We start from the raw sequence: 17,778 nt of genomic DNA on the forward strand, positions 1-17,778 counted from the left end.
CCATTCTTTATTAACAATGTCCGCCACCCGCTTGGGTATAGGAAAAGCTTCTGGGAGCCCCGGCACCTCTAGGAACTTGTCCATTTTACATAGTTTCTCTGGGATGACCAAATTTTCACAATCATCCAGAGTGGATAATACCTCCTTAAGCAAAATGCGGAGATGTTCCAATTTAAATTTAAAAGTAATCACATCAGATTCAGCCTGCTGAGAAATGTTCCCTAAATCAGTAATTTCTCCCTCAGACAAAACCTCCCTGGCTCCCTCAGATTGGGTTAGGGGCCCTTCAGAGATATTAATATCAGCGTCGTCATGCTCTTCAGTAACTAAAACAGAGCATCCACGCTTACGCTGACAAGGGTTCATTTTGGCTAAAATGTTTTTGACAGAATTATCCATTACAGCCGTTAATTGTTGCATAGTAAGGAGTATTGGCGCGCTAGATGTACTAGGGGCCTCCTGAGTGGGCAAGACTCGTGTAGACGAAGGAGGGAATGATGCAGTACCATGCTTACTCCCCTCACTTGAGGAATCATCTTGGGCATCATTGTCATTATCACATAAATCACATTTATTTAAATGAATAGGAATTCTGGCTTCCCCACATTCAGAACACAGTCTATCTGGTAGTTCAGACATGTTAAACAGGCATAAACTTGATAAGAAAGTACAAAAAACGTTTTGAAATAAAACCGTTACTGTCACTTTAAATTTTAAACTGAACACACTTTATTACTGCAATTGCGAAAAAACATGAAGGAATTGTTCAAAATTCACCAAACTTTCACCACAGTGACTTAAAGCCTTGAAAATATTGCACACCAATTTTGGAAGCTTTAACCCTTAAAATAACGGAACCGGAGCCGTTTTAAGCTTTAACCCCTTTACAGTCCCTGGTATCTGCTTTGCTGAGACCCAACCAAACCCAAGGGGAATACGATACCAAATGATGCCTTCAGAAGTCTTTTATCAGTATCAGAGCTCCTCTCACATGCGACTGCATGCCATGCCTCTCAAAAACAAGTGCGCAACACCGGCGCGAAAATGAGACTCTGCCTATGCTTTGGGAAAGACCCTAAAGAATAAGGTGTCTAAAACAGTGCCTGCCGATATAATTATATCAAAATACCCAGAATAAATGATTCCTCAAGGCTAAATAAGTGTTAATATCAATCGATTTAGCCCAAAAAATGTCTACAGTCTAAATAAGCCCTTGTGAAGCCCTTATTTACAATCGTAATAAACATGGCTTACCGGATCCCATAGGGAAAATGACAGCTTCCAGCATTACATCGTCTTGTTAGAATGTGTCATACCTCAAGCAGCAAAGGACTGCAAACTGTTCCCCCAACTGAAGTTAATGCTCTCAACAGTCCTGTGTGGAACAGCCATGGATTTTAGTTACGGTTGCTAAAATCATTTTCCTCATACAAACAGAATTCTTCATCTCTTTTCTGTTTCTGAGTAAATAGTACGTACCAGCACTATTTGAAAATAACAAACTCTTGATTGAATAATGAAAAACTACAGTTAAACACTAAAAAACTCTAAGCCATCTCCGTGGAGATGTTGCCTGTACAACGGCAAAGAGAATGACTGGGGTAGGCGGAGCCTAGGAGGGATCATGTGACCAGCTTTGCTGGGCTCTTTGCCATTTCCTGTTGGGGAAGAGAATATCCCACAAGTAAGGATGACGCCGTGGACCGGACACACCTATGTTGGAGAAATCTACTACTCATTTGAAGTTCAGACTAAGGGGGTCCTAATGGGGTTTGCATACTTTTAGTCATCCACAAAGCTGATAATCTGAGTAGCGTGTGTGTACAAAATAGAGATATTAAAAAGGTACTAAGATTGTATCATTGTGGTTACATGGTAAATTGGTTACACTATAAGGAAGAACAGAAAAAAATAAATGTTCTCCTTTAAAAGGGACACTTAAGTCAAAATAAACTTTTATGATTCAGATAGAGCAGCAGTTTTAAAGACACTTTCGAATTTACTTTCATTAACAAATTTTGCACAGTCTTTTTATATACACAGGGAACAAGACGCTACTGAGCATGTGCACAAGCTCACAGGGTATACGTACACGTCTGTGATTGGCTGATTTTTGTCACATGATACAGGGGGCAGAAAATGGGGGGGGAATACATTTAAAAGAAAAAAAATCTACTGCTTTTTTGAAATTCAGAGTAGGTGTTAAATCATTGTCTTTATATTATGTATTTTAAAGGGACACTGAACCAAATTTTGTTCTTTCAATATTCAGATAGAGCATGCAATTTTAAGCAACTTTCTAATTTACTCCTATTAACAAATTTTCTTCGTTCTCTTGGTATCTTTATTTGAAAAGGCAGGAATGTAAGCTTACAGGCCGGCCCATTTTTGGTTCAGAGCCTGGGTAGCGCTTGCTGATTGGTGGCTAAAGGTAGCCCCCAATCAGCAAACCCTATCCAGGGTGCTGAACCAAAAATGGTCTGGCTCTTATGCTTACATTTCTGCTTTTTCAAATAAAGATACCAAGAGAACGAAGAAAAACATAATTTATGCTTACCTGATAAATTTATTTCTCTTGTAGTGTGTTCAGTCCACGGGTCATCCATTACTTATGGGATATATTCTCCTTCCCAACAGGAAGTTGCAAGAGGATCACCCAAGCAGAGCTGCTATATAGCTCCTCCCCTCACATGTCATATCCAGTCATTCGACCGAAACAAGACGAGAAAGGAGAAACTATAGGGTGCAGTGGTGACTGGAGTTATAATTTAAAATTTAGAACCTGCCTCAAAAAGACAGGGCGGGCCATGGACTGAACACACTACAAGAGAAATAAATTTATCAGGTAAGCATAAATTATGTTTTCTCTTGTTAAGTGTGTTCAGTCCACGGATCATCCATTACTTATGGGATACCAATACCAAAGCTAAAGTACACGGATGATGGGAGGGACAAGACAGGAACATTAAACAGAAGGAACCACTGCCTGTAGAACCTTTCTCCCAAAAACAGCCTCCGAAAAAGCAAAAGTGTCAAATTTGGAAAATTTGGAAAAAGTATGAATTGAAGACCAATTTGCAGCCTTGCAAATCTGTTCAACAGAGGCCTCATTCTTAAAGGCCCAGGTGGAAGCCACAGCTCTAGTGGAATGAGCTGTAATTCTTTCAGGAGGCTGCTGTCCAGCAGTCTCATAGGCTAAGCGTATTATGCTACGAAGCCAAAAAGAGAGAGAGGTAGCCGAAGCCTTTTGACCTCTACTCTGTCCAGAGTAAACGACAAACAGAGAAGAAGTTTGTCGAAAATCTTTAGTTGCCTGTAAGTAGAACTTCAGGGCACGGACCACGTCTAGATTATGCAAAAGACGTTCCTTCTTTGAAGAAGGATTAGGACATAACGATGGAACAACAATCTCTTGATTGATATTCCTGTTAGAAACAACCTTAGGTAAAAACCCAGGTTTAGTACACAAGACTACCTTGTCTGAATGAAAGATCAGATAAGGAGAATCACAATGTAAGGCAGATAACTCCGAGACTCTTCGAGCCGAGGAAATAGCCATCAAAAACAGAACTTTCCAAGATAAAAGCTTAATATCAATGGAATGAAGGGGTTCAAACGGAACACCTTGAAGAACTTTAAGAACCAAGTTTAAGCTCCACGGAGGAGCAACAGTTTTAAACACAGATGCCATGAGATCCAGATCCGGTTTGCCCCAACGACGAATCAGTTGAGCAAATACCTCCGGGTGAAGTTCCCACTCCCCCGGATGAAAGGTCTGTCGACTTAGAAAATCCGCCTCCCAGTTCTCCACGCCTGGGATGTAGATCGCTGACAGGTGGCAAGAGTGAGACTCTGCCCAGCGAATTATCTTCGAGACTTCCAACATCGCTAGGGAACTCCTGGTTCCCCCTTGATGATTGATGTAAGCCACAGTCGTGATGTTGTCCGACTGAAATCAGATGAACCTCAGTGTTGCTAACTGAGGCCAAGTTAGAAGAGCATTGAATATTGCTCTTAATTCTAGAATGTTTATCGGGAGGAGTCTCTCCTCCTGAGTCCACGATCCCTGAGCCTTCAGGGAGTTCCAGACTGCTCCCCAGCCTAGTAGGCTGGCATCTGTTGTTACAATCGTCCAATCTGGTCTGCGAAAAGTCATTCCTTTGGACAGATGAACCCGTGACAACCACCAGAGAAGAGAATCTCTGGTCTCCTGGTCCAGATTTAGCAAAGGGGACAGATCTGAGTAATCCCCGTTCCATTGACTTAGCATGCATAGTTGCAGCTGTCTGAGATGTAGGCGCGCAAATGGCACTATGTCCATTGCCGCGACCATTAAGCCGATTACTTCCATGCACTGAGCTACTGATGGGCTTGGAATGGAGTGAAGGACACGACAAGCATTGAGAATCTTTGATAACCTGGACTCCGTCAGGTAAATCTTCATCTCTACAGAATCTATAAGAGTCCCTAGAAAAGGGACCCTTGTGAGTGGTAACAGAGAACTCTTCTCCACGTTCACTTTCCACCCATGCGACCTCAGAAATGCTAGAACTATCTCTGTATGAGACTTTGCATTTTGAAAACTTGACGCTTGTATCAGAATGTCGTCTAGGTACGGAGCCACCGCTATGCCTCGTGGTCTTAGTACCGCCAGAAGTGAGCCCAGAACCTTTGTAAAAATTCTCGGGGCCGTAGCTAACCCGAAGGGAAGAGCTACAAACTGGTAATGCCTGTCTAGAAAGGCAAACCTTAGGTACCGATAATGATCTTTGCGAATCGGTATGTGAAGGTAGGCATCCTTTAAGTCCACTGTGGTCATATATTGACCCTCTTGGATCATGGGTAGGATGGTCCGAATGGTTTCCATCTTGAACGATGGAACCCTTAGGAATTTGTTTAAGATCTTTAAGTCTAAGATTGGTCTGAAAGTTCCCTCTTTCTTGGGAACCACAAACAGATTTGAATAAAACCCTTGCCCCTGTTCCGTTCGCGGAACTGGGTGGATCACTCCCATCACTAAGAGGTCTTGTACACATTGTAGAAATGCCTCTTTCTTTACTAGGTTTGTTGATAACCTTGACAGATGAAACCTCCCTTGTGGAGGAGAATTTTTGAAATCCAGAAGGAATCCCTGAGATATAATCTCCAACATCCAGGGATCCTGTACATCTCTTGCCCAAGCCTGGGCGAAGAGAGAAAGTCTGCCCCCCACTAGATCCGTCTCCGGAAAGGGGGCCCTGTCTTCATGCTGTCTTAGGGGCGGAAGTAGGCTTTCTGGCCTGCTTGCCCTTGTTCCATGACTGGTTGCCTTTCCAACCCTGTCTGTAACGAGCAGTAGTTCCTTCCTGTTTTGGAGCGGAGGAAGTTGATGCTGCTCCTGCCTTGAAATTACGAAAGGCACGAAAATTAGACTGTTTGGCCTTTGATTTGGCCCTGTCCTGAGGAAGGGTGTGGCCCTTACCTCCAGTAATGTCAGCAATAATTTCCTTCAAGCCGGGCCCGAATAAGGTCTGCCCTTTGAAAGGAATGTTTAGTAGTTTAGACTTAGAAGTTACATCTGCTGACCAGGATTTAAGCCATAGCACTCTGCGCGCCTGTATGGCGAATCCGGAATTCTTAGCCGTAAGTTTGGTTAAATGCACTACGGCATCCGAAACAAACGCATTAGCCAGCTTAAGGGTTCTAATCTTGCTCAAAGATTCATCCAATGGTGCTGTGCGAATCGCCTCTTCCAGAGACTCAAACCAGAATGCCGCTGCAGCAGTGACAGGCGCAATGCATGCAAGAGGCTGTAATATAAAACCTTGTTGAACAAACATTTTCTTAAGGTAACCCTCTAATTTTTTATCCATTGGATCTGAGAAAGCACAGCTATCCTCCACCGGGATAGTGGTACGCTTGGCTAAAGTAGAAACTGCTCCCTCCATCTTAGGGACCGTCTGCCATAAGTCTCGTGTGGTGGCGTCTATAGGGAACATTTTTCTAAATATCGGAGGAGGGGAAAAAGGCACACCGGGTCTATCCCACTCCTTGCTAATAATCTCTGTAAGCCTCTTTGGTATAGGAAAAACGTCAGTACACACCGGTACCGCATAGTATTTATCCAGCCTACATAATTTCTCTGGGATTGCCACCGTGTCACAATCATTCAGAGCCGCTAACACCTCCCCTAGCAACACGCGGAGGTTCTCAAGCTTAAATTTAAAATTTGAAATTTCTGAATCCGGTCTCCCCGAATCAGAACCGTCACCCACAGAATGAAGCTCTCCGTCCTCATGTTCTGCAAATTGTGACGCAGTATCAGACATGGCTCTCGTGTCACCGGCGCGCTCTGTCCTTAACCCAGAGCTGTCGCGCTTGCCTCTTAACTCGGGCATATTGTATAATACTTCTTTCATAACATTAGCCATATCATGTAAAGTGATTTGTAAGGGCCTTGATGTACTTGGCGCCTCAATCTTACGCACCTCCCGAGCGGGAGACGAAGGTACTGACACGTGAGGAGAGTTAGACGGCATAACTTCCCCCTCGTTGTCTGGTGATACTTTCTTTATCGGTACAGATTGACTTTTATTCAAAGTAATATCAATACAATTGGTACACATATTTCTATTGGGCTCCACATCGGCTTTTAAACATAATGAACAAGCAGATTCCTCTGTATCAGACATGTTTAAACAGACTAGCAATGAAGCTAGCAAGCTTGGAAATTACTTCAATAAGTTTACAAGCAATATAAAAAACGCTGCAGCGCTTTTAAAAAAACAAAAAAAAAAACAACACAATTGAATAACAAAGAACTAGTTCAGTTATAGTCAACAATTCTTTAAATGTATTAATTAGCAGAGGATTGCACCCATTAGCAAAAGGATGATTAACCCCTCAGTACCCAAAACGGATATCAAATTAAGATTTAACGCTTTTATCACAGTCAAACACACTGTCACAGGTCTGCTGTGACTGATTACCTCCCTCAAAAACGAATTTTGAAGATCTCTGAGCTCTCTGGAGACGTCCTGGATCAAAGAGGAAGAAGCAGGAAGACTGTGCTAAATTTTAACTGCGCAACAAGGCGCTAAAAAAGGTCCCTCCCACTCCTATTACAACAGTGGGAGACCTGATATAACGGTTTCTATGCAGAAATATACGTTAGCCGTGTGGAAAAAAATCATGCCCAAAAAGATTTATCACCAAAGTACCTCACAAAACGATTAACATGCCAGTAAACGTTTTAAAAAACATTTCAGATGCTGTGTAAAGTTATTACTAAGCCTGCTATCAGTCGCTTCTACTGCAGTTAAGGCTCATACATTATATCAGTATTAACAGTATTTTTTCAGTCAAATTCTAGTCCCTAGAAAATAACTCTACTGTGCATACATTTATCAGCCTGATACCAGTCACTACTACTGCATTTAAGGCTGTACTTACATCATACGGGTAACAGCAGTGTTTTCTTAGTCAATTCCATTCCCAGAAAATATTGTACTGCACATACCTCATTTGCGGGAGACCCCGCATGCTATTCCCATTTTCTGAAGTTACCCCACTCCTCAGAATGTCGAGAACAGCCAGTGGATCTTAGTTACGCCTGCTAAGATCATAGAAAACGCAGGCAGTTTCTTCTTCCAAATACTGCCTGAGATAGAAAAACAGCACACTCCGGTGCCATTTAAAATAACAAACTTTTGATTGAAGAATAATTAAGTAAAAACTCCAGCTCCTCTCGCGACCTCCTTTTTTGTTGAGGGTTGCAAGAGAATGACTGGATATGACATGTGAGGGGAGGAGCTATATAGCAGCTCTGCTTGGGTGATCCTCTTGCAACTTCCTGTTGGGAAGAAGAATATATCCCATAAGTAATGGATGACCCGTGGACTGAACACACTTAACAAGAGAAAATTGAAAATAGGAGTAAATTAGAAAGTTGCTTAAAATTACACTTTCTATCTGAATCATGAATGTAAAAAATTGGGTTCAGTATCCCTTTAACTACATGCTTAGTTAAAATACTATAAGCTCTCGTCAGCTGCTGTTTGTAAACACAAATAGCAATAAAACTAACCAATTGAAAATGTGAAAAATTGTTTGCCATTGTTTTGCCTGTATACTCACCCTTACAGGGAAGCTACATTTTCCCCTCCTGACCGACTCCTCATCTGCCCCCCACTGGTGAGGCCGGCTGGCTTCAGGGACATAGGTCGGCTTCTTTCGCCGAAGACTTTGGCGCAGCTTGTTCATCGCCGGAGCTGCAGGGCTGTATAACACCTTGATAGTTAGACAATTAATATCTATATTATCGATAAATATAAGCAAGTGGGCAAGGTTACGGTGACTCTAACCTGGACACGCCCACTGTGCAGATTTCTGTCAGGTGAGACATGGTTGTAAGGTGTTTGCTGAACTGCTTTGTTATCCACAGAAAAAGGTGGCATAGAAAGGTAGGTACAGAGGTAGAACTGGGGGAGAAAGACAGCAAAAGCAAGGGGATATACAGTGATGCTAGAATAAGATAGGAAGCCAGGGAGAAGAGACAGCCAGCTAGAGAAAGGGAGGTGAGAGACAGCTAGAGAGGAAGATGTGACAGGAAACCAGGGAAAGGGATGAGAATCAACTAGGCAAAGGGAGTTAAGAGACAGCCACAGAGGGAGATGAGTGACAGTCAGGGTGAGGGAGAAGACAGCCAGAGAGAGGGAGGTGAGTGACAGTCAGGTTGAGGGAGGTGAGTGACAGCCAAAGAGAGGGAGGTGACAGTCAGGGTGAGGGAGGAGACAGCCAGAAAGAGGGAGGCAAGTGACAGTCAGAGTGAGGGAGGAGACAGCCACAGAGAGAGAGGTGAGTGACAGTCAGAGTGAGGGAGGAGACAGCTACAGAGAGGGAGGTAAGTGACAGACAGGGTGAGGGAAGAGACAGTCAGAGAGAGGGAGGTGAGTGACAAGCAGAGTGAGGGAGAAGACAACCAGAGAGGGAGGTGAGTGACTGTCAGGATGAGGGAGGAGAGAGACAGCCAGTGAGAGGGAGGTGAGTGACAGTCAGGGTTAGGGGGAGACAGTCAGGGTGAGGGAGGAGAGTGACAGTCAGGGTGAGGGGGGAAACAGCCAGAGAGAGGGAGGTGAGTGACAGTCAGGGTGAGGGAGGTGACAGTCAGAGAAAGGGAGGTAAGTGACTGTCAGGGTGAGGGATGATATAGACAGCTAAAGAGAGGTAGGTGAGTGACAGTCAGGGTGAGGGAGGAGAGTGACAGTCAGGGTGAGAGAGGAGACAGCCAGAGAGAGGGAGGCGAGTGACAGTCAGGGTGAGGGAGGAGAAAGTCAGAGAGAGGAAGGTAAGTGATTGTCAGGGTGAGGGAGGAGACAGCCAGAGAGAGGGAGGCGAGTGACAGTCAGGGTGAGGGAGGAGAAAGTCAGAGAGAGGAAGGTAAGTGATTGTCAGGGTGAGGGAGGAGACAGCCAGAGAGAGGCAGCAGGATGTGATATGAATCCAGGATAAACAAGGACACTGGCAAGGTGAGGGAGGAGACAGACAGCCAGAGAGGGGAAGGTGAGTGGTAATCACAAGGAGAAGACAGATATTGAGAAAAAGGTAAATGAGTGACAGTCAGGATAAGAGATGATAGAGACAGCAAGAGGGGGTGAGAGAGGCAACAGGCATGAAGTTTAGTGACAAATAAGGGGAAGTAATGACAGACAATGAATGGGAGGAGAGAGATAACAAGGGTCCAGAAAGATAGAGACAGCAAGGGGAAATGTGAAAACAGCCAGAGAGAGGAAGACTGGTTGCTGGAAATGAGAAAGAAAGACAAGATGAGAGAGACAGACAGACAGGACACCAGAGGACAGACAGGACACCAGAGAAAAAAGGAAGCCAGGGAGAGGGAAAACAAAGACAGAGAAAGTGTGAGGTAACAAGCGAGAGAGGAGACACAGCCAATCTCGCCTAATTATAACATTCCAATATAATTACTATTTAACATTTTTTAAATATTTATAAACCACAGAATAATCCGTTGTTGTCAAACAAACCAGCAGAAGTCATTTAACCATAATAAATACTCTGCTTTGCCTCATACCCAATGTCACAACCCCCCTTCCAACAAGTCATTCTCGTCAAAAAAATGGTTACAAACTCCCAGAAGCCTTTGCTGTCCAATCCTGTGCTCGCCAGAAATATTAGAAAAAGACTGAAAGCATATGGTAAAAGAAAACAAACAAAAAAAATCCCATTCTGGGCTACAGGAAGTGGGAGAGCACAAAAAAGGAGTCTGGGAATAAAAAAAAAAAGTGTTATCCAATTTTGCATCCATTTAACACAAAATCACTTAAAAAATTCCCTTTAACACAACATTTATTTTATTTTTAACATTTTTTTTTATATTTTGTAATATATATGATTTTTTTATTATTATATATATTTTTTTTCTTTTAAACAATTTTACTCAACAATTAATAGGGAAGAAACGGGATTTGATTTTTATATTTATATTTTTATTGATTTTTTAATTTAGATCAATAAACATATTTTTAATACAGTGCAGAATCAATAATTAATACGGAAGAAACGGGATTCTATTTTTAAATTTATATTTTTAGATTACTTTTATAGATTTTTTTAATTTAGATCAATGAACATATTTTTTAATCAAGTGCAAAATCAATAATTAATAGGGAAGAAACGGGAAATACACTAAGAGAGAGAGAGAGAGAGCAATGTATTATTTTTTTATGGGATTTCTGACTGTGGGGGAAAACTAAATACTTGATCCCTCTCTGGCGTTTCTGCACAGTGTCTGGGACGATATGTACACATTACTGTTCCAGCTAATCTGGCAGGAAAGAATAGCCGCAAGGATTTAATATATACACATTAACTGAGCAGTGAAAGCGCGTAACCTCTTCAAAATGAATTAACCCTTAGGATAGTACTGCACTATAAACCAGTGTGGTTACTGCTTTGTTCTTCACACAAATTGCAAATAGTTAAAAAAAAAAAAAAATCAACAGTTTTTTTCCTTTGATATAAAACAATTCACTAGTAACTAGTAAAAGAAAATGAAATGTTCCTTTACATAATACTGAAATAAACTAATATGATGAGGACAGCTACTGAGCTGTCACCTTGAGAGTCAGATAAAGATTCTATATCCCAAACCTCCCTCCTGTCTGTGTCATTATGCAGAGTGACCTACAGAACCCCCATGTCCCATTGCTCCCTCCTGTTTGTGTCACGGTGTCTCCCTGCAAAGTGACCTACAGAACCCCCATGTCCCATATCTCCCTCCTGTTTGTGTCACGGTGTCTCCCTGCAAAGTGACCTACAGAACCCCCATGTCCCATAGCTCCCTCCTGTCTGTGTCACCCTGCAGAGTGACCTACAGAATCCCCATGTCCCATAGCTCCCTCCTGTCTGTGTCACGGTGTCTCCCTGCAAAGTGACCTACAGAACCCCCATGTCCCATAGCACCCTCCTGTCGGTGTCACCCTGCAGAGTGACCTACAGAACCCCCATGTCCCATAGCTCCCTCCTGTTTGTGTCACGGTGTCTCCCTGCAAAGTGACCTACAGAACCCCCATGTCCCATAGCACCCTCCTGTCGGTGTCACCCTGCAGAGTGACCTACAGAACCCCCATGTCCCATAGCTCCCTCCTGTCTGTGTCACCCTGCATGGTGACCTACAGAACCCCCATGTCCCATAGCTCCCTCCTGTCTGTGTCACCCTGCAAAGTGACCTACAGGACTCCCATGTCCCATAGCTCCTTCCTGTTTGTGTCACGGTGTCGCCCTGCAGAGTGACCTACAGAACCCCCATGTCCCATAGCTCCCTCCTGTCTGTGTCACGGTGTCACCCTGCAAAGTGACCTACAGAACCCCCATGTCCCATAGCTCCCTCCTGTCTGTGTCACGGTGTCACCATGCAAAGTGACCTACAGAACTCCCATGTCCCATAGCTCCTTCCTGTTTGTGTCACGGTGTCGCCCTGCAGAGTGACCTACAGAACCCCCATGCCCCATAGCTCCCTCCTGTCTGTGTCACCCTGCAGAGTGACCTACAGAACCCCCATGTCCCATAGCCCCCTCCTGTCTGTGTCACGGTGTCCCCCTGCAAAGTGACCTACAGAACTCCCATGTCCCATAGCTCCCTCCTGTCTATGCTACTGTGTCACTCTGCAGAGGGAAATAGTCTATATCCCATAGCTCCCTCCTGTATGTGTCACTGTGTCACCCTGTAATGTGAGGGGAAGACTCAATTTCCCATAGCTCCCCTCTGTCTGTATCACTGTGCTACTCTGCAAGGGAGGGACAGGACCCATGACCCCTAACTCCCTCCTATCTTGGTCCTTCTTCAGAGATTATTTTCAAATGTATAGTCCTTTTCAGACCTTAAATACTACTCAATTAAACATTACAGACTATTCTTGCCACCCTAGAAATTTAAGTGGCGTCAGCAAGTACATCCACTGTGTGTGGTCTAGCACGAAGAACTTCTGTATAGGCCGCCCGCTGCTCTGATATAAAGCAGAAAACAAGGCAGGCAGGGACTTTCTAAAGGCTCTTCTATCTAACGAGCAACTAACGAGCAGCTAACAAGCAACGCACAAAGGAGACGGCAAAGAGGAGGATGGGTTGCGAGTATCCTGGCTTTTAGAGCATTTAATATAAACATCTGAATGGGATTCTGCAGTCTGGAGCATTTATTTAGGTTTATATGTAAAGAATGGGTGGGTGCGGTGGGATTTTTGGTAGATGCAATTCAAGAGAGACTAAATCACCCCTGGTACTGAGCTGGTTAAAGCATTGTGTAATTTTGCAACACAATTTAGTTCAGTGTTCGGGGGTATGAACCCTAAGGGGTTAAAAAGATTATTGAAAAATGTATATATATATATATATATATATATATATACACACACATACATATACACACACACACACACATATATATATATCGGGTGTGAACTTGAAGGTGGTTCATCCTGTATTTGCAGACTCACCGTGCCAGTGGGAGAGGCAGATTGATCAGGTCAGGGCATCCAAAGGTCCAAGTTCTAAGCCAACAGCCTCCTTGGATTGGAGAAAATGATGCAGCCTGTGGGGACAGAACAAAGACACATTGAAATAAGGAAAACCAAGACTTGGAAAGAGGCCAGAAGAGAGAAGTCCTATTGATGGACGAGCAGGTGAGACCAAAGGGTAGAACCCTAACAATTATGGTGACCTCAGATCTTCTTAAATGTGTATCAGAATGTTTGTTTGTTTTTTGTTTTAACAAAAACTCTGGCTTCATAAAATTAATCAAATATCTTTTATTCCTAAACAATGTCTTTGACCACCCAAGGAGATATAAAACTTTCCCAAGGTCAAAAGTAAAATTGTCTAGCCACTTCAAAGCCCAGCACATTAGCCATGGCTTCTCTACAGGATTTAACAAAGCCCAGCAAAATCTTCATCTGGGAGGTGAATTAAAACTTCCCGGGAACTGACAAGGGATGTAAATTGGTTGGACAACCAGATGATTAAGGATTTTGCTTAGCAGTCTACTTATGTGCTCTGAGTTGGAATAACCCTTGTGGTGCTGGAGGTAAGTCTCACCAGCCCATTATAAATTGAGTACCTTCCTTGCAAATGGCTTTTCCCTCTTGCCCTTTCCCCCTCAATGGAATTCTTTATTTCTTTCATTCCTTACCCCCCCCCCCATCATCCCTCATTTCATGCTATTCTGCAATTTGCCTTTTTTATCAAAGGTCCCAATTCTCTAAAGCTCTCTGATTTAGAGAGAATATCTCTCCTCCTCACCCTTCTTTCTTTTCCCTCCTTATCCCCTCCCCCTTTACCACCTCATTCTCCCCATCTTATCCCTTTTACTCTCTTATTTATTCCTTATCCATCCTACTCTCTCCCTAGCTCCTCCCTCTCTCCCTTATCCCTCTTCATCCCTCCCTCTCTCCCTTATCCCTCCTCATCCCTCCTCATCCCTCCCTCTCTCTCTTATCCCTCCTCATCCCTCCCTAGCTCCTCCCTCTCTCCCTTATCTCTACTCATCCCTCCCTAGCTCCTCCCTCTCTCCTTTATCCCTCCTCACCCCTCCCTAGCTCTTCCCTCTCTCCTTTATCCCTCCTCATCCCTCCCTAGCTCCTCCCTCTCGCCTTTATCCCTCCTCATCCCTCCCTCTCTCCCTTATCCCTCCTCACCCTTCCCTAGCTCATCCCTCTCTCCCTTATCCCTCCTCATCCCTCCCAAGCTCCTCCCTCTCTCCCTTATCCCTCCTCATCCCTCCCTAGCTCCTCCCTCTCTCCCTTATCCCTCCTCACCCTTCCCTAGCTCCTAACTCTCCCTTATCCCTCCTCATTCCCCCCTCATCCTTAATCACCCCTTTATATCTCCTCACTCCCCCTTGCTTTATACCTCCTCCTCTCCCTTATCCCTTCTCATGCCACCATCCCTCCTCACTCTCCTCTTTTATCCCTCCTAATGCCCTCCTTGTCTCCTAAATCTCCTCTTGCCTCATCCCTTCCCACTACCCGCTTATCCCTCCTCACCTTGTCTCCTTATCCCTCACACTCCATCTTTAGTCCCCTTCAGCCTCTCCCCCCTTATTCCCCCTAAATCTCCCCCTTTAGCCTTCCCTGCTCTTCTTATTCTCCCACCACCCTCCTCTCTCTACCTACACTCCCCCACTGTTACCCTGCTATATCTCCTCTTTCCCTTTCCATTCCCTCTTCTTCCTCACTCCCCCCTATCTGCCCACTCCTTTATCCTCACTAACTGTCTACTCACTCATTCCTCTGATCACAGTATCCACCCTCACGTCTCTTCTAGCTTTCTCATTCCCACCACCTACTTGAAAAAGCAGCGTTATGGCTCTTTTTCACTACCGCTGCTATTACGAGTCTTGTAGGTATAGCTGTACTGCATACTTTTTTGGCAATCACGCAAAGTAACTACCGCACTTTTAAAAAAGTCCTTTTTCAATGGGACTTCCACAGCGCCGGTATTACGAGTTTGCCTGTCCGGCCAAAAAGTAAGCGGTACAGCCCATAACTACAAGATCCGTACCGTAACCTGAAAGTCAGTAGTTATGGGTTTTACGTTACAAAGCTGTAACATAAAACTCATAACTAAAGTGCTACAAAGTACACTAACACCCATAAACTACCTATTAACCCCTAAACAGAGGCCCTCCAGTATCGCAAACACGAAAATAAATGTATTAACCCCTAATCTGCCACTCCGGACATCGCCGCCACTATAATAAACATATTAACCCCTAAACCGCAGCACTACCGCATCGTAAACACTACTTATTTATTATTAACCCCAAATCTGCTGCCCCAATGTCGCCGCCACTATACTACAGTTATTAACCCCTAAACCTCTGGCCTCCCACATCACTAACACTAAATAAATATATTAACCCCTAACTTTAATTAAAATAAATCTAAATAAAACCTACTATTATTACCTAAATAATACATATTTAAGACTAAATACTTACCTGTAAAATAAACCCTAAGCTAGCTACAATATAACTAATAGTTACATTGTAGCTATCTTAGGTTTTATTTTTATTTCACAGCTAAGTTTGTATTTATTTTAACTAGGTAGACTAGCTAAAATAAATACAAATTTACCTGTAAAATAAAACCTAACCTAAGTTACACTAACGACTAACATTACACTAAAATTAAATAAATTAAATTAATTACATACAATTAACTAAATTAAAAAAACAAACACTAAATTAAAAAAAAAAAGAAATTATCAAATATTTAAACTAATTACACCTAATCTAATAGCCCTATCAAAATAAAAAGCGCCCCCAAAATAAAAAAACCTAGCCTACACTAAACTGCCAATAGCCCTTAAAAGGGCCTTTTGTGGGGCATTGCCCCAAAGAAATCAGCTCTTTTACCTGTAAAAAAAAAAAATACAGACAACCCCCCAACAGTAAAACCCACCACCCACACAACCAACACTCCAAAAAAAAAACTACCTAAAAAAACCTAAGCTCCCCATTGCCCTGAAAAGGGCATTAGGATGGGCATTGCCCTTAAAAGGGCATTTAGCTCTTTTACATTGCCCAAAGTCCCTAATCTAAAAATAAAACCCACCCAACACTAACCCCCGAAGATACACTTACAGTTTTTGAAGACCGGACATCCATCCTCAACAAAGCCGGGAAAAGTCTTCATCCAAGTGGCAAGAAGTCCTTAACGAAGCAGGGAGAAGTCTTCATCCAAGCGGCAAGAAGTCGTCCTCCAGGCGGGCAGAAGTCTTCATCCAGACGGCATCTTCTATCTTCATCCTTCTGAAGCGGAGCAGCTCCATCTTCAAGACATCTGGTGCGGAGCATCCTCTTCTTTCGATTTATCTTGAAGAATGAAGGTTCCTTTAAATGACGTCATCCAAGATGGCGTCCCTTGAGTTCCTATTGGCTGATAGAATTATATCAGCCAATCGGAATTAAAGGGTAAAAAATCCTATTGGCTGATTGGAACAGCCAATAGAATGTGAGCTCAATCCAATTGGCTGATTGCATCAGCCAATAGGATTTTTTACCCTTTAATTCCGATTGGCTAATAGAATTCTATCAGCCAATCGGAATTTAAGGGACGCCATCTTGGATGACGTCATTTAAAGGAACCTTCATTCTTCAAGAGGAATCCAAAGAAGAGGATGCTCCGCGCCAGATGTCTTGAAGATGGAGCCGCTCCGCGTCGGAAGGATGAAGATAGAAGATGCCGTCTGGATGAGGACTTCTGCCCGCTTGGATAAAGACTTCTCCTGGCTTGATGAGGATGGATGTCCAGTCTTCAAAAACTGTAAGTGGATCTTCGGAGGTTAGTGTTTATTCGGTGGGTTTTATTTTTAGATTAGGGTTTGGGCACAGAAAAGAGCTAAATGCCCTTTTAAGGGCAATGTCCATCCAAATGCCCTTATCAGGGCAATGGGGAGCTTAGGTTTTTTTAGATAGGATTTTATTTGGGGGGTTTGGTTGTGTGGGTGGTGGGTTTTACTGTTGGGGGGTTGTTTGTATTTTTTTTTACAGGTAAGCCGATTTCTTTGGGGCAATGCCCTGCAAAAGGCCCTTTTAAGGGCTATTGGCAGTTTAGTTTAGGCTAGTGTTTTTTTTATTTTGGGGGGGCTTTTTTATTTTGATAGGGCTATTAGATTAGGTGTAATTAGTTTACATATTTGATAATTTCTTTTTTATTTTGTGTAATTTAGTGTTTATTTTTTTTGTAATTTAGTTAATTGTTTTTAATTAATGTAATTTATTTAATTTTAGTGTAATGTTAGGTGTTAGTGTGAGTCAGGTTAGGTTTTATTTTACAGGTAAATTTGTATTTATTTTAACTAGATAGTTAGTAAATAGTTAATAACTATTTACTAACTAGTCTACCTAGTTAAAATAAATACAAACTTAGCTGTGAAATAAAAATAAAACCTAAGCTAGCTACAATTTTACTATTAGTTATATTGTAGATTAGTTTAGGGTTTATTTTATAGGGAAGTATTTAGTTTTAAATAGGAATTATTTAGTTAATGATAGTAATTTTTATTTAGATTTATTTTAATTATATTAAAGTTAGGGGTGTTAGGGTTAGACTTAGGTTTAGGGGTTAATATATTTATTTAGTGTTAGTGATGTGGGAGGCCAGAGGTTTAGGGGTTAATAAATTTATGTAGGTGGGGGCGGCAGATTAGGGGTTAATAAGTGTAGGTAGGTGGCGGCGATGTCGGGGGCGGCAGATTAGGGGTTAATAAGTGTAATGTAGGTGTC

General features: G+C 42.8%; 1 protein-coding gene across 2 annotated transcripts in view; it reads right to left on the minus strand.

Annotated features, from left to right (window-relative positions):
• The window catches only part of NUMBL (NUMB like endocytic adaptor protein), a 157,542-nt gene that overhangs the window by 65,518 nt on the left and 74,246 nt on the right, over positions 1 to 17,778 (minus strand). The window contains exons 2-3 of one of the 2 annotated variants that reach the window (XM_053721779.1): positions 12,989 to 13,083; positions 8,116 to 8,257 (exon numbers count right to left, since the gene is read on the minus strand). In XM_053721779.1, coding sequence (XP_053577754.1) covers positions 8,116 to 8,241 — 126 coding nt within the window. In that variant the 5' untranslated portion in view covers positions 8,242 to 8,257; positions 12,989 to 13,083. Of the gene's footprint in view, positions 1 to 8,115; positions 8,258 to 12,988; positions 13,287 to 17,778 lie in introns of those variants that run through there. The other variant, XM_053721778.1, reaches the window with a different exon arrangement.

This window comes from Bombina bombina, chromosome 7, assembly GCF_027579735.1.
Source record: "Bombina bombina isolate aBomBom1 chromosome 7, aBomBom1.pri, whole genome shotgun sequence".
NCBI lineage: Eukaryota > Metazoa > Chordata > Amphibia > Anura > Bombinatoridae > Bombina > Bombina bombina.